General features: G+C 36.0%; 1 protein-coding gene and 1 long non-coding RNA gene across 7 annotated transcripts in view; both read left to right on the top strand.

Annotated features, from left to right (window-relative positions):
• Nucleotides 1-21,202, top strand: part of PDLIM5 (PDZ and LIM domain 5) — a 203,590-nt gene that overhangs the window by 168,262 nt on the left and 14,126 nt on the right. For all 6 annotated transcript variants that reach the window (XM_081812130.1, XM_031028410.2, XM_006733529.3 and 3 more), the window contains one exon: nt 11,499-11,673. In XM_081812130.1, coding sequence (XP_081668256.1) covers nt 11,499-11,673 — 175 coding nt within the window. The remainder of the gene's footprint in view (nt 1-11,498; nt 11,674-21,202) is intronic.
• LOC145720160 (uncharacterized) lies at nt 1,133-10,896 on the top strand. Its single transcript, XR_014142934.1, has 2 exons — nt 1,133-6,256; nt 6,474-10,896. It is a non-coding gene; the product is annotated as an uncharacterized LOC145720160 (long non-coding RNA).

Here is a 21,202-nt window from a genome sequence, read left to right as displayed (position 1 = left end):
CTGAGCCACCCAGGCACCCCTTAACCACATAAGATCTTATGTCAGAGTGTAATAATAATTGACATCTGTGAAGCATTTCATACACATTCAAGGAAATGTATGTAGACATTTTACTTATGCCACCTCATTTAAGCCTACCACGTTTTGAGGTAGTTGCTGTTTTACAGGTGAGGAAACGTAAACATTTCTGCGTTCATGGAGCTAGAAATTAGCAGAACGAGGAGCCCAAGTGTTATCTTAACATTATCATTACGCTAGATGTATTGCTTCCTCCGGCATAAAGTAGCTGAGCGTTGTTCTCTGCTTTTAAAAGATGTGAAATTCAAACATAACTTTGGATAATGATAATAAAGTGTCATTTATTTCAGAGATCTAATGGCTTTAATTGAGAGAACTATCTTAGAGAATTAGTGGTAGTAGTAAGAGAAATGTAAGGAGTATCCCAAGTTTTCAGTTTTCCCGTAACATGTATTCATCATGAGAGACATTGTTGATATTATTTGACATGGGGAATGCTCCTTAAATTTTATTCCTCTTTCTGCTTCAGGGTTTTGTTTTTTTTCCCTACATTAAAAGAATTCTATTTTTATGAGCAACTCAAACCTGAGGTATCTTTTCTCCTTTATTTCTGAGACTAGACTGCTTTCTCATTAATATAAATAGATGAAAATTGGTGGGAAGATGGTAAAAGCCCATTTGGGTTTCATGTTACTTTGGAAATAAGATATGTCAAAACTCTAGGTATATTGTGAGTATAACTAATTTTAATATATGTTCTTTGCAGTTTTCTCATCCAAATATGAGCAAGATTTTACAAATTTAATATTTTAAATAAATTCTTAGCTTAGATTCTGTATGAGTTCACCAGTGATCCTTCTTAGTATTCTCGAGGTTGTGAATGATGCCTTGGATTTGTTTTTGTTTTTTTAATAATTTATCTGAATTTTTATTTTTTGTTTCTTTATTACTCCTTCTCCTCTTTCCGTCCCTTCCCCCTGCCTTTTCTTAAACATGAAACACATTGACCACCCACAGTTAGAGCAGGATTTGTCTTCCCATTGTAAAATTAGAAATTGTAACAGTGCTATTGAGGTTAGTTAGAAAATTCTATATATAACTGATAAATAAAGTGTTGATTTCTAATTGAATGATGGCAAAGCCAGATATTTTAAGATCTCATATCTTTATCTGCAGGGTACACACTGGGTTTCTTTTGCTTGTAGCTCTAATCAAACGGAAGTTTTCTGTGTAAGGTCAGCTAGTTGGGAGAAAAAGGCAAGCGCATATATCCCAAATTTTAATGACATGTGATGCAACAGATTAAGAAAGAAGAGAACTGAACCTAATCCAAGTCCCCATGCTCACTTTAATTAAGACATTCTAGATCCAGTTTAATCTGGGTTCTTAGAGTTGAAAGGCTGGTTGCTAATGGAAGAAACTAACCTCCTGAAGTTGCGGAAATATTTGATACTTAGCCTTGGGCGCACCTGTTCCAATTCTTTATGGCATACATACCAGCATTCTCCACTGCTTAGAGAACTGATAATAGTTTAATCTGTCAATTTTGCTTTTAATCACTGAATAAAAAAATCCTTGATTCCATTTAATAAAATTTGCACAAACCTCTCTAGAATGTACTTTCCTCTGATCCTAGATCTTGGCTTAACTTTAAACCTTTCCTATTTGTACTGGATATGATTTCATGCCTGGATAATGAAGAGTAGACTGTTGCTTATGCTTTCAACATAAGGAGCTTGACAGACAAAATGCGCGGATTCTGTGCTTCTCTTGGCCACCATCTGTTTGAGATGGTTGGCGGAGGGGCAGAGAAGAAAGCACTTGCTGTACATGATAATATGCGAGTGTGTTGCCGTCATTGCTACCCGATTTAGTATGTGTAAAATTTCTACCATACCTTTGTGAACAAATTCTCTGAGATGTTGAATTACAGTCCTTTATCTTCCCAGGAGTGCCAGAATGTCACTTTGATGTAGACCAGTTATTTATATGAGTACAACATTAGCTTCAGTGTTTATAACTGGAGTACCCCTTGCATTTGAGCCAGTTGTTTTTCACACCATAAAACCTCACATATGACTTCTGTCTTGTTGAGTCTGTAAACATTTGTCTTTTTCCTTTTGGGGAGGGAGCATTAGGATTCTTGATATCAGCCTTATTTCTGACTTAATAAGAATGAAATATTATGGGATTTAGAAAAATATTTTATGGTTATACCTAGATTTATTGGCATAACTTTCTCTGCTGCTTTATCTTAATTCAAATGTAGTAGTTGAAGTATTCCACAATGGTGTAGAGTTTGTATGACAAAAAATGAATTTAACATTCAGATGCTCAAGCCTATTTGTCATTAGCAAAAGTACTAGATCTATAATTTCATTTTCCCTCCTGAAGCAGTTATGTGCATCTTCTTAAATGTATATCTCTTTCTCAAAACATCAAGAATCTAGCCTTTTATCCATATGTTTTATTTCAAGAACTTTACAGCCATTAATTATAATGGCTGAAAAGTATGGGCAGCTAGGTTTAGGAAAAGGAAGTTAGATCTCTGTAGGAAACTCATCTTTTAAAGAATACATGAAGGGCTTAAAAGTGATAATCTAAGCTGTTAGGCATACCAGGGCAAATAAAAAACAGTGCTTTCATACATTATTCCTAAATTTATCCTGGCAGGCTCATTAAGGAAATTAAAATAGCAGAAATTAATCATCTCAGTTATCACTATCGTCTCCTTCTAAACTGATCCAGAAATGAGAACTTCCAGGTTTTAGACCACATTTGAGGAGATCTGCCTTCATATTTTCCTAGGTCATTGCAGTGATTGGCAAAGAGTTTGACACCCTGGGCAAATGATAAATATTTGATGAATGAATGCATAGGGACATAGGCTTTGGAGTCAGACAGAAATGGTTTTGAATCCCAAATTCTCCACTCTCCTCCTTTGGCTTACATCATGCACTCTCCTGGTTTTTCTCCTACCTCTCTCTGTGTTCCCAAAGTATTTATATTATTTGCCTTACCCTTAGGAGCTCTTCTGTTTTCATTCTCACTTTCCCTGAACAATCTCATTAACTCCCACAGCCTCAAATGTCATCAGTATGCTAATGACTCTTGAATCAATTCTTCTAGCTCAGATCTTTTTCCTGAGTTCATATATTCAATAGACTATTGGTACTTAGATGAACCACAGGCACCTCCAACTAAAAAAAAAATGGGGGCAAAAAAGCTATGAGCTCCGTGAGGACAAGGATTATTCACGTTTTGCCCCCTGCTGTGTACCCATACATAAGAGTGCCTGTCACATTGTTAGGCTCTCAGTGTATACTTGACTGAATGAAGATCTATAATTACTCATTATCTTTCCATCATTCTGGCACTTATCCCACTATAACATAATTGACTGTTTACTGGTCTGTAACTTTCTTTAAACTTCATGAGAGCAGAAATTATGTCTGTCTTTTTCAGGGTGGTAACGACTAGAAAATTATTTGGTACATAATATGTTTCAAAGAACATTTGCCTTATTTTATTGCTCTACATGTCCTTGGTCAAGTCACTTATCCTTTCTGAGCTTTATAATCTTGATCTATTAAATAGTAATATTAATGCCTTATAGTGTTATAAAGATGAAACAATTCAGTTTAGTATGTGTAAAATATTTCTTTAAGTTTTTACTATAGAAAAAAGTTCAAATACACACACATATATAACTAGAGACTTGGTTTCTTCTACATGTATATTGAAAAGGGTGGGGAGATGAAAGGGATTATAAACTAAAGCAATTTTAGAGGCATATAACCAAATATAACAAGTGGACCTTATTTGGATCCTCATTAATACTGGGTTGGGATGTATGTAGTAGGCAGAATAATGCCCACCCACCAAAGATGGTCATGCCTTATACCCAGAACTCAACAAATATGTTATATTACATGTCACAGGTGTGAGCTAAGGATGAAGACGGGATTACGAATGCTATCAGCTGACCTTAAAATGGGGATATTATCCTGCATTATCCTGGGGAGCCCAGCATAATCACAAGGATCTTTAGATTTAGAAGAGGGAAGCAGAAGAGAGCGGGGGATAAAGTAATGCAGTATGAGAGCTTGTTGCTGGCTTTGAGGTGGCAGAAGAAGGCCATGAACCATGGAATTTGGGTAGCCTCTAGAAGCTGGAAAAGGCAAGGAAATGAATTTCCCCTAGAGCCTCCAGAAAGAAACAGCCCTGCCAACACCTTGATTTTGGCTCAGTAGTATCTGTGTAGGAGAACTATAAAGCAATACGCTTGTGTTGTTGTTAAGCCAGTAAACAACAATAGAATACTAATACAGGGGTTAGTCAGGAAAAATTGAAAATTGGTTATTTGATGATGTTAAGGAAAATTTTGTTTTATTTGAGATGTGATAATGGAATTATGGTTAGGTTTGTAAAAAGTGTTCTTTTAGAGATGATATTGAAATATTAAGGATTAAGTAATAGATCTTGAATTTGCTTCAAAATAGTTCAGAAATGGCAGGGGAGTGAATGGCATATAAATGAAACATATCAGTTATAAACTGATAAATTGTTAAAGCTTGATTCTTTTTCTTTATTAAATTTTACTGATTTTTAAAATAATTGTTTCCTTAGCATCCTCTACAGATGATTAATGCTAATGGTTTTTTGTTTTTTTGCTTTTAAATTTCGGAATCATTGTGAGCTCGTGGGGTTAAACATATTTGAAGTATTTTAGTCCATGGTTATTATCCTTATTAATGCTCAGTCTCATCTGCTTCTTCGAAGTCCATTTGATACAACTCTAGTAGTCTTTGATAGCTTCCTTCCTTTTCTAATATGACAAGATATTCTAGACTTCCCCTGTTTATTTTCTGTCCCAATCCTGGAATTAGCAGTTTCTTTAAGGAGTCTGGTTCCTTTTAATGGGAAGATGATAATTTGCTACTGGAGTTATTCATTCTCTAAATAAGAATTTATTAAGCAATATGCCAGGGACTGTTCTAGGTGCTGGAGATATTTCAATGAACAAAATAGACAGTGTCCCTGGCCTCAAGGTGTGGGGAGATAGAGAATTAAAAAAAAATAAATAAAAAGAATATAAAATTTGTTAGATGGGGATGAGTACTGTGGAGAAAGATAAACCAGTTAAGGAGTATAGGGAATGCTGGTTTGTGGTAGGGGGTTGCTATTTCATATAGGATGTTGAGGAAAAAACACATTAATAAAATTGGTTATTTTTAAATTGAGCAGAGAACCTGAAGGAAATGAGGGAGCAAGCCACGCAAATAGTCAGGGGAAATATTACCAGGAGGAGGGAAGAGAAAGTACAGAGGCGCTGAATCAGAAGCATATTGGCCATATAGAGGAGCAGTAAGGAATCTAGTATGCCTTGCATATAATGGGCAAAGGGAGAGTGGCAGATCAGGTCAGAGAGGTAGCAGGAATCAGATTCTATAGGACCATTGGTTACAAGGGAGCTGTTGGTGGGTTTTGAGCATCGGTCTGACTTAGGTTTTTCTGGCCTCTGTATTGTTGGCAAGGGTAGAAGCAAAATCTCTAGGCAGTCACTGCAGTAAGTCAAGCAAGAGATGTTGGTGGCTTGGACCAAGGATGGATATACTCTGGAGGTGGTAAGAAATCATCAGGTTACGTATTTCTCATATTGTTGTGAGCAGTTCATCTTCTAACACTAAACTTGCTCTTTTACTGAATCATTTGTTCAGCAATTCAAAAGCACTATATCTTAACCTACCTTAGAAGATAAATAGCTAGCTACATCTATTGTTACTTTAGTTTGTCTTTTGGGATATCATCACCCCCAGCCCCAATTGATGTATGTTAAGTTTCCAAGTAAGGTTTGACCTAATGTAGTGATTTTTTTCACCTATTACATATCAGTAATAAGAATATTTTATTGGTAGTTGAATAATTTGACTTGAACCCAAAGAATTAACTGATGAATTTCATGCCTATTCAAGTACAGTCTGGCCAGGTGTTTAATGTATACATTATAATCTTCACTACTATTTTTTTTTTAATGTATTGGGTTAGAGTTAACAGCCTTTTCTGAGCAGGGATAGAAAGCAAAAATATCAAATAACCCACTTTATTCTTAATACAGTTAGAAAACATCTGATTTCAGAGAATTCACACATTGTGCTACCAGGGGTTCTATTGGTCTTAATCTCTGTTTTCTCTCCAAAAACTATTTATATAAACAAGTGCCCTTTAGTGATCTGAGGTTTTTTTTTTTTTTAATGGATTTTTTTTTTTTTTAATTTATTTATTAGAGAGAGAGTGAGAGAGAGAGCGCAAGAGGGGGTAGGGTTAGAGGGAGAAGCAGACTCCCCGCCGAGCAGGGAGTCCGATGTGGGACTCGATCCCGGGACTCCGGGATCATGACCTGAGCCAAAGGCAGTCGCTTAACCAACTGAGCCACCCAGGCGCCCTGAGCTGAGGTATTTTTGAAGCATACAGTAAATAATTAGATAATTTTGAATTCCTTATACTATTTTATAATATTACATAGTACATAATTACTGTATATACTATATAGTAATATATACTATTACATATATCACATATATTATTATAATTATATAAAATTGACTAAAACTTGTGTTAACTAATCTCCTGAATAGTGGAAACCTGAATCACCTGCTTGGGAAATAATGCAGTTAAGATCTTTCTAGCATGAAGAATTTTCACTTTATCTTTCCAAATGATATTTCACAAAGATTTTCCTAACAACAGGAGGTAGGTGTCCTACCTAAATTAATGCATATGGTTCAACTTTTTAAAATTCTTTTTCCAATTTATAGTTTGTAGTCCAAAAGGGATGACTTTATTTCTTTGTTGTAAGTTAAATTTCATGTTTAGTAAGTCAGGGATCTGTTTGCTTTTTAAAATTGTATTGTTTTTTAAGGATTCTCCAATATATCACTATGACAATTATTTGAAAAACTAGCAACTCAGCATATTGTGGCTTGATTAATTTGATAACTTTCCATATTATATACTGAGAAAGTATTCTAGTATGCTGCTAGGTTTTTATACTAATTCATGTTTATTTAATAATAGTCTTTGTAATCTTCAGTTTGACTGTCATAATGCTGAAAAACAAAAATATGAAATGGGTATGAATATATGTCATTCTAAACCTTTAGATGACTCACAAATAACCATTCCAAAGTTAATAAGATATTCTCACCAACACTATTGGTTTAGAGAGTAGCTAATGGCTTTAAATTTCTAGATGCATTTTGTGGTGCCGTATTTTATACAAAAGAATAAAAATTAATTTTCTAACATGGTCCCTGTGGGGTAGAGATTAGCCACAAAAGATGCCAGATTTAATGGAAGCTGCTCAAGATTAAGTTAAAAAGGAAAACTTGAGTCAAGAACTAACTTCTTCCTAATGTTCTCATTGTGACACTACTGATTCATTCATTATTCAGTTTGAGTAAGTCACTTACATTTTTTGTGACTTAGATTCATAGATTATGAAATGGGGCTAATTTAATGGTCCTATTTAATAGCTCTATTAGAACTTAAAAGAAATAATTGTTTTTATTACAAATAAGTAGATTGTCATCTTTAAACTATTATCTCTAAAGAGATGTATATTTTTTCTACATAAAAGTGGTTTTTATTACAGGTTCAATAAACGTGAGGTATTTCGGTCTCTGTACCACCCATGGAAGATTGTTTTTTTCTGCATAGTAGTGCAGTTCTCTACAGAATTATTAAGGAAACGGGGCTCATTTTGTGGTGCCTTCCCTGTAGCAAGACCTCACCTTCTTACATCTCCCTCTCTCCATTAAGCCAAGTGAGCAGACGCCAGGGGCTTGGAACTTGATGGTGCAAAAATTGCCCATTCCTAGGCTAAAGTGGTGACAAATTCAGTCTGAAGCAATGAAACATCACTTTATTCATACGGGAAATAACTATGCCTTGGAAATGTTCAGGGCTTGGTAATTAATAGGGCTTGTGTAGCTTTGTGTGCGGGCCAATGTACTAGCAACACAGCAACAAAACAGAGGTGTGGGAATTTCTGTCTTACCCAGAGCAGTTAAAATGGGGCAGTAACAGAAAGCAAGGCTTCTTTTTCCAAGCAAGGAACAGCAGTGAGCTTAGAGCTTTAGTATATGTGTTTAAGACACAGTCACATGTTTCATGTTTAAGAATGGCTTCTCATGTTAAATAAGTTAGTTCCCCATGTACCTTCTCCTCAACGCATGGACCAGATGGATTATGTCCCATTTTACAATGACTGATGGAGAATTACTACACTCTTTTATTGCTAAAAATGTCTCAGTGACTCAGTACTTTAGGGCTTATGCATAGATAATGTGATAAAATAAAGGCATATGGTAGATGAAAGGGTTTCATCTTTGAGACTCTCTTTGAGGTCTGATCTTCAGATTTTTCAATTGGTAACTTTCCCACTGTTTGAAATCCTGAACCTAATCCACATTTTAAAAATATCTATCTCAATATTGTTCTCTAAAAAGGCAAAATGAAAGTGATTTGGAACCTTCCCGTTTTTCAGTTGCTTGATTAAATATTAATTTTTTGCCTTCTATTTGTGAGGCAGTTTTCTGATAGTGGGTAGAAAGAATTATATAGTTTCTCCTCTTTGTTTAAGAGTTTATCATTGACTTAGGAAGGAAAAGATGTTACAAGATATTGATAAATAAATTATACAGGCAGGGGTGTTGCAAATGTTAAGAGGAAGAGAACACTTCTAGCTTGTATCGTCAGGGAATATGGGGCAGCAGGGTTGGGGGGAGCTCAGGAAATGGAACTTGCACGAGCCTTGTAGAATGAGAAAACTATGAGTAGCACTGGAGAAGGAGACATTTCACTGTCTGATGGTCATAGAAGCAGGGTCTGGCCTGGCATGTTCAAGGGACAGTGAGTAAACTATAGCATAGTGCCTAAGAACATAGACTCTGGAGCCAGACTGCCTGGATTCTGGATTGCCCTTTATTTGTCTCATGGCCTTGGGCCAGTTTCTTAACCATTCTTTGCCTCAGATAGAATTAAAAAAAATTATGCTAATCTTGCCTGAATCATAGAGCTGTTATAAGGATTTGACAAGAGTGCCTTCAAATAGTGATGGCTCAAGTTAAATATTAAATAAGTATAATAGAATATGATGATGACCGGGATGTGAACGAGCATAAAAGACAAGGCCGTAAAGAAGATTGGAGTGAGCTCCTTGAGGGACTGAACTCTCAAGACTGACTAAACAAGAAACCGTGATGAAAGTAGTATATTTGGGAAAAAAAATAGTCTAGCAGAATAGGTTGAAAAGAGATTGGTAGCACAGAGACTGGTTAGGAGACTTGTGATTGTCTAGACTTGAGGGGTTTAAGACTGGGACTCACATGATAGCCCATGGGTTTGGATTAAAAAGAGGGACAGACCTTGGGAACATTTACAGTGGAACAGTTGTTAGGGTCCGGGGTTTGTCAGGCACATAGGAGACAGAGGGTTGTGCCTGAGTTAAGTGGGAGAATTCAAACATACAGGAAGGACTTCTTAGGAAGAGCTGGGAATGTGTGCAAAAAGATGAAATCCATTTTGCGTGTCTTGAATTTAAAGACAAGAACAGAATTTGGCATTGAAAATGCATATCTGTGGCTCTTAGGGAAGTCGGGTTTGGATATATAAATGGAAGACCCACAGAGGAGCAAGTTGTGCTATGCAAGTAAATGAGGTGACAAGGAAGAGAGGGTATAGAGTGATTTTCTCTCCCATTTCTGTAAGATAAAGTGTGACTATAAGGGAATGAAAACATGTTCCTAGCCCACTGAGTCACTTGAAACAAGGGCAATAGTAAAGCTCGCTGGTCTGTAAAGTGCCATTTCACAGCTCAAGTGCCAGACCGAGCACTGTAGATGTGCTAAGTGTTAATAAATGCTGGGTTCCTGGATCTGTAATTGCACATCATTGCAAACAGGCTTTATTCTGGTAAGGGAGAGTTATCCTTTCAGTTATCCTAATTAATCTTCTCCAATTCTAACCACACCTATAATATGAAGCCTGTCAATACACACACGTAGTTAATTTGTTATTATTATTATTTATTATAAACAAAAGTTGTTCCTTTTAAACCTCTTTTTAACATATGCCTTTTCTTTTCTACTACATTGTAGTTGCCTGTTGGTAAGGAGCAGGCCTCCTGTTGGTTTCAGTTCTTCACAGATTTTGCATTCACTCATTTATGTATTGATTCCAGTTCATTAATTTATTCATTTGTTCATTCCAGACACTGTATTAGTTGCTAAGGTGAAGAATAAGGCATAGTTCCTGCCCTCAAGGAGCTTAACTGTTTAGTTGGGGGAGAAAAGACACAGATACATGAAGCAGAAACAGTAATAAAGTCATTCACAGAAAATTATGGGAACGTGGGAGAGAACACTCACTCTGGATTATGGAGCATGGGCAGTGGGGAGAGGTACTTCAGGGAAAATTTTTGGAGCAGTTGACTTCTGGTCTGAATCTTACTAAGTACATAGAAAGAAGGGGAGAGAATGACAGTAAAGACAACTGGTGCCTAGAGAGAGTCACAAGAAAATGTGAGGCATTTGGTATTGCTGCAGCATGAAGACAGAGGCAGAGAGTGATGAGAGCTGCTGTGGGGCAGACAGAGAGCCCGGGAGGGACCTGGATGCAGTGCTTAGAAAAGCATGGAATACTTTCAGTGGTCAGAGAAGAGGGAGATCCTTGAAGTGGCTTCTGCAGAGTTGTGATCTGATAAGATTTTAGTCCTAGGTGGCAGTTGGGAGGATACATTTAAGAAGGATAAGACATTTTGGCGACTAGCAAGGTGGGAGACAGGACCTAAACCAGGACAGTATTGTAGAATGGAGATGAGTGGGCAAAATCAAGAAGTATTTGTGATATAAAATCAGCAGGACGCATTATAACCACAGGTGAGGGAGGGAAGGTCCTAGGATGGTTCTTATGTAGCTACCTTATATGATTGGGTGACCGATTTCACAGTCTACTTAGAGAATAGAGGAAGAGAGATAATACAGTGAGTTCATTTTTATTTTTATTATCTTCAACACATTGAGATTTTTAATACACCTCTGATGTATTTGGAGTTACATCTCTTGATGGTTAGCAGAGATGTCTAGATGATTAGAACTACCTTGCTGTCAATATTCACCTTAACTGTATCTCCTCTTGGAAGCAGAGGCGACTCTTCTTTTCCTACAACACCCTATGCATTCATAACTGTTTGAATGCATTCATCTGTCATAACTCTTTCACTGTGCTGTAATCCTTGATTTTCTTTTCTGTTTATTTCTGTAGTCACAGTCCACTGTTTGATATATAACCTCTCCGTAAATGTGAGTGAATAAACGAATCAATAGATTATTTTAAAAAGTAATATTCTGATTTGATTATTAGAAAAAGTTAATATTTGGCTTATTCTCAAGCTAATTCTTCTGTGTCTTAACTCCTAGCGCTTTCCACTGGAAGAATCTCAAACAGTGCAACTTCGTCAGGAGCAGCGGCACCAGCCAACTCAGCCAGGGGACAGCCCCAGCCAGGTGACCAGGACACTTTAGTGCAAAGAGCTGAGCACATTCCAGCAGGGAAAAGAACTCCAATGTGTGCCCACTGTAACCAGGTCATCAGGTTGGTTATTCGTTTTTGAAATTTTCTTGAAATATTTAGTACCAGTGTTGATTTTTTTTTTTTTACATATATTCTGAAAGATTTGAAATTTTATTAGTGAAAATATTCTTGCTATTCTTCTATGTAATAGTTATTGAAGTAGATAAATTTGAATATATATACTTGTTAGAATCTATTATAATGAAAAGTAATTCTGGACTCTGTGGAAATAAAACTAAAAATACCAATTTTCTCTCTATCGGAACTAAGAAAAAATAACGATTAGTGTGGCCTTTCAGAGATTAATAAAATTTTAAGACTCAAAGGGACCCTGAAGATCATTTATCTGAACTTCATTCTTTTACAAATTGTAAAAGTGAGGACTTTTCATTTAGATGAAAAATAACTAGTGACATAAAATAAAGAACTTTGAGCCCTAGAGGAAAGAAGAGTGGATTTTTGAATACCTAAGCACTGGAAGATATAATTACCTTCAGGTCTATTCATAAATGCTTTCAATTTTAGATTAGGTCGTAACCTGCTTTTTTAAAATATTTTTTATCCAAATCTGTTTTATTGTCTCTTACGTTCCAAGAGGGATAAAAGGCCCAGAGATCTTAAGTGAGTGCTCTATCTTGGCACTTAATAAACCTCTGAGCATTTCTTTTTTTTAAGATTTTATTTATTTATTTGAGAGAGAGAGAGCACATGAGAGGGGGGAGGGTCAGAGGGAGAAGCAGACTCCCCGCCGAGCAGGGAGCCCGATGCGGGACTCGATCCAGGGACTCCAGGATCATGACCCGAGCCGAAGGCAGTCGCTTAACCAACTGAGCCACCCAGGCGCCCTCTCTGAGCATTTCTTAATAAGTGGTTTTTAAGATGTTAGGAGGTATAGATAAGAATGTTGACTGCAGGGATCCCACCATCAGGACCTTGTTGCCTCTGTGAGTTGCCTTGTTGGCAGTAAAAATGGTAGGTTGAAATGACTGCTCAGGCTCTCTCCTTGTTTTTAATTTATCCTGTTTTAAAATAGTTGAAACGGTGGCTTCTCTAAAGTTAAATAAGGTTAGGACTTACCTGCATTTCCTCTACTCTATTACATTGTTATTCCTTAGGATAATGTTTCTAGTTAATACTTAAAACGGAGCCCAAGAAGCCTCAATACTTTATTTAAAACCCAAATATAAATACTCTTTTCCTTGACCACTATTAAATAATAAATGTGTCAAGGACACAGCACACAGTACATGATTAAAAATAAAACCGCTTTTTTATTTTAAACGTTCATTTGTAACATTCCAAAAATATAGTGAAACAGAAAGCGAAAATAAAAATTCATACATAATTCTACCTTACAAGATAACCACTAAGAATATTTGAGTTCACACTTTTAAAACACACACATGTAAGGACCGGTGTTATTTTACAGAAATGGAATTATAATAATAATATTTTGTAAGCTGTTATTTTTCACTTAAGTGTGTTTTCCATATTGAGTACCTGCTTAATAAGAATTAACCATGAGAGACTATGGACTCTGAGAAACAAACAGGGTTCTAGAGGGGATGGGGGAGGCGGGATTGGTTAGCCCAGTGATGGGTATTAAGGAGGGCACATACTGCATGGAGCACTGGGTGTTATACGAAAACAATGGATCGTGGATCACCACATCAAAAACCAATGATGTATTGTATGGTGACTACCATAACATAATAAAATTTAAAAAAAAACAAAAAAACAAAAAGAATTAGCCAGTAGCAGTGGTAGTAGTAATAATCGTTATGGGGAAAATCAGTGGAGGTTTCCCAAGTCTAGACAGTAACCAGTACACAGAAGGCATTTGTGAATATTTTACCTGAACAGGTCCTGCATGACTCTAGACCCACTTGTTCAAGCCATAATATCAATTTGGTTAGAGTCACTTTCCTAACAGTGGGACTGTAGGGTTACTACCTTACAGAAGTATGTAAACTAATAGACTCTAGAGTGGTACTGCTTTGTTCCAATAAATAAAAGTATGTTTTTAATTACTAACTGTATTTAGTTGTTATATTTTTAGGATTAATGTTAATAAAATAAAAATAAGTTCTAACTTATTATTTCTATAAGTTATGCTACTTTGGTTGCCTAGACGGGTAGTTAGGGATGCTATATTCCGGATAAAAGCACCCTTTATGGAGACAGGAGTCAGTGCTCTTTGTGTGCTGTTGTAAGCAATTACTGGATAGGCTAACAAACTGTCAAATCCTATCACTTGTTGATGCATGATTATTAAATTCTGTGACATCCTATAATCATCAGTACCAACGCATGTGAAAAACTTAGTATGGAGAAAAGACAAAGATCTAAATAGGAATTACATTCCTACCCCTCCCTACCTACCTTGGCTTCAGTTATAATGCTAGGCCAGGATGTAATTTTAATGCGCAGTCTCTATTCCATGTGAAATAAATATATATTATGTTAATAAGATGAATGGCCATCACTTACTGTTCCCTCATCTGTTAAATTTTATATTGCTCTGGATTATCCCATCACTGTTTTCAGTTAAGCATTAAAACTTCATTTACCTAGGGAAGTTAATGGGAACAGGGATTAGTTCATGTCAAGATCATATAATAGTAATTAACATAGCACATTTGCTTGGTGCTCAAATGCTAAAGTAGCTTGAATAAACTGTAGTCAGTTTAGAGACCTTGTCAAAGCATAATTCTTGTTCTTGGCCTCAGTGACAGTATCGCTTACCAAAGGACACGTAAGATCAAGTGACATTTGCTTGGACATCTGTTTCAAAAACAAGCTGCAGTTGCAGACTTGATACTTCGAATACAGAATATTGTAACCTGGCCAACTTTGGGAAGTTTAGGATCATTTTATAATTTATATTTCTTATTTTCTACAGTATAATTTATATTATTTGTTTATAATTTGTATTGTTTTATTATATATATATTCTAAGCATCTCAAATTTTCAAAAATTTTTAAGTGAAAGCAAACTAAGGAAAAGTTTAATTTTTTTTAGCAATATCGTTGTTTTTGCAAAACCTAAAAAAACTTAATCACTGAATGTTAGTACTGAACTAGTTATCTCTTATAACTAGCTTAACGTTTTATTTGGATGTAATGCTTAACATTTTTTGGTTTATTTGAACCTTGAAAAGAGTTATGAATGTTGTGCCTAAATAGACATCTTTGATTAGTTAGTGGACTTTTATAGATGGATAAGAAATTCTACTGAGGCTTTGATTAAGTTTGCTTTAGAACATTTCCAATCCATTTATGATAGAAGTACCATTTCTTTGACTCTTACACTCGTGAATTGATTGACAGCTGGGTGCTGGTATAGAAGGGAAACAGAAAATCAGGTTAATGTAGCCCAAACCACATTTTAGTCTCCCTCATAGAATGGGTTTATGAAAACTCTAGTTTATTTCTTGACTGTTATATCTACTGGCATTAAAATCGATTCAACACTTGTATTACCTGGAGTTGACTAAATCATTCACTTTTAGCTTAACATCTTTGTGAAAAAAGTACAGGATTTATAGTGCTTGAATTTCTTCTTAGCTATGGTATGCTTAAAAGAAATAGCCACAGTGCTATTGTTCTGTATTGCCTGCAGGATAGCACCAGAACAATGACATTGAGGCAACCCGTGGTTTATTCCAGTGAGAGAGAGATTTTTAACATTACTGGTCTGTTTCTTGCCAGTGGTTCTCAAACTTTCCTCATACAGGGCCATCTCAGTTACCCCAAGGAGAGGCCAGCAGAGGTTTTTGCTTGTTTCACTATGCATTTCAGTCTCTCAGCATTCCCTTATTAATAGGTTTTATTTAATCTCCCTTTTGGTTAAAATTTCACTTGAAAATAGAAAGTTTCTTGTAACGTGTTAGCCCCTGAATTTAAGGAAACAACCAAAGACACAGAACAAGTTTTATGAGCAAGACATATAGACCAATATTTCAGATTTACTGTAATGAAAAATTGGAAAGAACACAGATGTTCAGCTAATATCATGGTGCCATTAAGATCCTGGTTTTGGATAATAATAGTAATTGTTTAATGTGTTCTTAGCATTTGTCAAATGTTGTGCTAAGAATTTTACCTGAATTCCCATTTAATTCTTTATAAGCTTGTGAGATAATTTTCATGTATTTTATAATCTGATAGAAAAGCCCAAAGCCCTGGCACAGATAACCATAATGTAATAATGTTAAGCATTGTGAGAGGTACATCATACTCTCACAGTAATATATGAAAGATATATGTATTGCCCTTATATCCATAGTAAGGAGTCCTGAATCATGGTACTTAGGACAATCATGAGTATCTATAGGGTTCTAAATTGTCACAGTTGTAAAATTGAAAAATTAATCTTGCCTCAGGAAAATAATATTAATAATGGAAATCCATGTTGGTGATTTCATCACACGATCCTTCTAATATCCAGGTCTCTCAGTTCTCTGACGTCTTCTACTTTAGTGATCCCTCCAGTTAACTAAAGCCACCAATTTTCACTCGTATCCTAGACCTCGTCTTTACCATTAACTACATTTCCTTCATAATCTCATTTCTAAGCAGCTCACTCTATTTCAAGAACCACTGCCTATATATCTCCACTCTCTCCCTATTACTTCAACTCCAGCAATCCTTTGACCACTCCCTGCCTCGCAAGACCTCAAATTCATCGATCCAAATACCTTTTTACTGTCCCTTGGGTCCCAATAGCCTCACTTCCCTTCTTATCTAGTCTGAATTCCATAGTCATTAGTCAGTATCCTTTATATATCCTCAATTCCATTGCCCATCACTCATTTTGTCATATTCACTTTAACTGAAACCACTAGGCCAGATAAAATCTGCTCTTGGTTTACTCTGTGCCCACACCTGAAAGTGGATGTGACTGGAAGGAAACCCACAACCATACTAACCAGTGTCACTTTAAATTCATGACTGTTAATCTCAGGTGTGTTCTTAATAGTGACAAAAATCTGCTTTATTTCTCTAGTATGTTTACTTTTCCACTCTCCCAGAAGCCACTTTATATCTTCTTTTTTCTCCTGAAGCCTCTAATAACCTATTTCCATTTTCACTGTCAGCTGATGACCTTGATTCTTTTTTCATTCTTTTATGTAGGAAAGGCAACAGAAATGTAGGACATAGAGAAAAAAATAACAAAATGGCACTCATAATTCCTAACTTATCAGCAATTACATTAAATGTAAATAGATTAAACATTCTAATTGAAAGAATTGTAGAGTAGATAAAATGACGATCTGGCTATATGCTGCCTATAACAGACACTTCAGGTTAAAAGACACAAATAAATTGAACCTAAAAGTGTACAGAAAGATACACCATGTAAACATTGTAACCAAAAGAGAGCCGGAGTGACTATGTGTATTAATAGTAGATAAAATAGCCGTTAAGAAAAAAGGTGTTGAAAGAGAGAAGGACATTTTATAATGATAAAAAGTTCAATCCGTTAAGAAGGTACAACAATTATAAATGTATATTCACCTAATAACAGAGCCCCAAAATACACAAAGCAAAAACGGGCAGAAAAGAAGGGAACAATGATAAATAATTCAACAATAATAGTTGGAAACTTTGGTATTCTAGTTTCAAGAACAGATGTAACAACTGCACAGAAAATCAACAAAAAGCCTTGAACAACACTATGCACTAGACTCAACAGACATCTGTAGAATATCCCAGCTAACAACAGAAGGGCATAAATTCTTCTCAAGCACACATGGAACATTCTCCAGGATAGACTACATGTTAAGCCATAAAACAAGTTTCAATACATGTAAAAGGACTGAAGTCATATAGAGTATGTTCTCTGACCAGAATGGCGTGAACTTAGAAATATGTAAGAGGAGAAGACTTGGAAAATTCACAAGTATGTGGCAATTAATATACTCCTAAACAACAATCTTTTAATTAACTCCGTGTCAACTTATTGGGGAATTCACATTACATCTGCATAATCCTAAAGTAAACTAGTTACAGGAGTGATGTCCCATCGTCTTCACAGTTTCCACCCACACTCTAGAGGAGGGGATCATACAGGCCATGTACACCAGAAGGCAGGTATCTTAAGGGCCATATTAGAATTCTGCCTAACATACCATCTCCTCCCCAGTCTCCCTCTTCTTGGTTAGTGGTAGCTCTATTCTCTAAATTGCCCAGACCTCGTGTGATCTATCAGCACATCCTTTTGACTCTGATTTCTAAGTATACCCAGAATCTGAACCTTTCTTCCTGTTTGTACTACTGCTACTACCCTGATCCAAGCCACTATCATTTCTTACCTGGGATAATGAAGTTGTTTACTAATTAACCTTTTTGCTTTTGCCCTTGCCTTTTACCTGTCCTCCACACAGTAGCTAGAGTAAATCCTGATAAAACATAAATCAGATCATGTCAGTCTTTTGCTGGAAACCCCATAATGCTTCCACTTTTGGTGGAAGTCTGAATCCTTACAATGGCCTAAAGGCCCTACACAGTCACCCTCACCCCACCACCACCTCATTATCTCTCTGCCTTATTACTTGGTAATTTCCCCCTTGTTTCCTCTGCTCCAGGCATACTGGCCTTCTTGCTGTTTCTCAGACTCCCCAGGCACCTTTATCAGGCCCTTTGCATTTGCGGTTTCCCTTGCCTGGATTCTCTTCCCCTGGATATTTGTGTAGCTCACCTTTGTCTCCTTTAGGTCTTTACTCAAATATCAGAGTATCCCTGGCCACCCTGTTTAAATTCCACTCCCCCACCACCATACACAGTCTCCCTATCTTCCCTCCCTGCTTCATTTTTCCTCCTCAGCACTTAAAATCTAACATATCCCCCCTCCTTTTTTTAATTGTTGCTTGTTGTTTCTCCCTCATGCTAGAATGGAAGTTCTGTGTGAGCAGGGCCTTTCCTGGCTTTATTTCCTGCCATATTTTCTACTCCTATAGCAGTGTCTGGCATATATCGTTGTATTTAGTAAATACTTGTTCATTGATAAATGAACTTTTTAAAAATATTTGGAGGAATGTATGATAACAGTTTCTCCAAGTTGAAATTATCTCTCATTCATCTTAATATATAGAAACACATTTTTCTGTTTTGTGGATTTTGTAATAAATAAATAATTGAGTGTAATTATCTCCAATAGACTTAAAGAGTTATCAATTAATATTACTTTTTTTTAGAACTTGTCTTTTTTATTCACTGTTATGTTCAGGCTCATTTACTCATGCATTTATTCTTGAACAGTAAGTCATTTATGTCTTTAAAATAAAAAGCTATAGTTGACCTCACAACCTTTTAAATGCAGTATTTTAAAGGGCTTACAGTAAGTAAAAATGATTCTCAATGAAAGTGGAACTATATTATTTAATGCTCCAAATTGGAAAGTTCGGACGTAATTTACTGGAAACGAAGAATTAAGGGTATCAAAAATGCAGCACTTCTAAATTTTAGGAAGGATTATTAATATTGCTAATTTTGAGTATTATAAGTCTTGCTAGTGTGTTTTACTATTATGTTCAAGTGTGTTTCATTCTCTCTTACTCTCTCTTCTTGCATGTATCTTTGTATTTTTGATTGCGTGTGCACAGTTTCTTCCAGTAAGCTTTTCTGTTTCCGAAAACTCTTCCTTTGGTTCTGTTGTTCTTGAATTCTTTGCTCATGCCAGGCCCTTCCCAAAATTTGACCATAATATAAAACTGGTTTATACATTTTTATTATTATATCTAATTAAGTGGAGTATCAGATTCCATTTTTATTTTTGAGCATGAGTGAGTTTTTTATGTGGCTTTGTTTTTAACTTTTGTTCATTAACTTTTGATTTCTTAGCTTTTTTTTGTTTTTAACTTCTATTGATACAGTAACTTTTGGTCAAATACAATTTTTAATATGTAATAGCTGGGCCTTGGAGAATTCCAGCTTTACAGTTCATCACCCACATGATCTTAGGAATGTTAGGTACCTGTTGATATTTTCTTCATCTATTTATAGAGCTAATTTCTGTCACTGAGCTTTATTATTCGAGTTAAATAATAGAGGCAAGAAGTAAGCATTGGATTTTGAAGCTGAATCCCTGTTAGATTATGCCAGTTGAAATTTGCAGTCCTTCTCACCTTCTCACTATATGTTTTCTTAGCTGTTCCTTTTGACATCTTTTCCTGCCTTTCCTTTTTTTCTTTTTGGCAAAAGTCTCACAGAAGATGAACAGGGTAAAAAGTTTTATGAGATAGGATAACCCTTCTCTCTCGGCCAGTCAGGGCTTTAACTCTTTCCCATCCCCTCCTTTGTCAGTCCAGGAGTATTTGGGAAGGGCCGTGGGGTAGAGTACAGTAAGAGGTAGAGGCTGACTTAATTCCACTTTGAGTTCACAAACGGAAACCCAGTCCTGCCTGGAACAAGGAGAACTTCTTCAGTGTTAATCCAGTGTTAATGAATTTGTTAAATCAATCTCAGCTTAACACAGAGAAGAGAATACTCATTATATGTAAGAGATTTTAGTGTTTAATCTATACATGACTTCAAGGGCATGAGGGGAAAGATGCTCTTTCAGCCTGGTTGGGGAATACCCGGCCGGCTAGGCCAGTACCTTCACTGAGCATGTTTAAGAAAGGAGATCTGGCAGGAGCAAGGGTCATTTTCAGTTCAGTTTTTAAAGGTGCAGAGGGAGTTTCTTTACTGTTGTTAAGACATTTCACAATTCAAATTTGATAAGGAACTAAGGAAATGTCTTAAAGATATTACCTTAATGGATGATTTAATTAAATTTAATTCATTTGCAGTAGAAACTATTCTAGAAACCTTTTAAAAAACACTTTTAGAAATACATGAAATATAAGAAAATCTCCTAAATTATAAAAGGGAACAAAAGAAGAATGAAAATCATGAGTGGGACCATTAAAAATGAAGACCGGACAAAAATTTGCCATTGAGACTGGACAAAACCTATAATGATGACCTACATACTTGCCTATGGTTAGTCTAAATTCGGCTTTAAGCCTTCTAGTGGTCAACAAAAAAAGAAAGTTAATTTTTAACTTTACTCTACAATGAGTAAAAAAACAAACGTATTGCTCAAAAGAAGCAAAACTGTTCTTGTTACAAAAACCTGAAAGGACTTTCTCCAAGGAGTCCACATGAAAATGAGCCTGTGTGATCTAACAAATAACACTCTCAACAGTAACTTAGAGGAAGAGCAAGGGTGACTGTTACAGATCTATGTCCTATGACAAGTGTCAGTGCAGACTGATGGTATCACGCTGAGCACCGGTTGGTCGGTAAGGGTATAATTCTGTGGAGTGGGTCAGGCCCAATATGCTGTAAGTTGCAGAACCTCCTTCTCTGCTGGTCTGACTTGATTTCAACACATATTTTATTAAATCTAGAAAATGGATTTTGGATACTAGCCCTTTATCTGATATGTCATTTGCAAATCTTCTCCCATTCTGTCGGTTGTCTTTTGGTTTTGTTGACTGTTTCCTTTGCTTTGCAAAAGCTTTTTATCTTGATGAAGTCCCAATAGTTCATTTTTGCCCTT

This window comes from Leptonychotes weddellii, chromosome 2 (assembly GCF_054177405.1).
Source record: "Leptonychotes weddellii isolate Sample4059 chromosome 2, ASM5417740v2, whole genome shotgun sequence".
Taxonomy (NCBI): Eukaryota; Metazoa; Chordata; class Mammalia; order Carnivora; family Phocidae; genus Leptonychotes; species Leptonychotes weddellii.
Note: the sequence above shows the minus strand (reverse complement) of the source record. Positions and strands in the feature narration are given on the sequence as shown.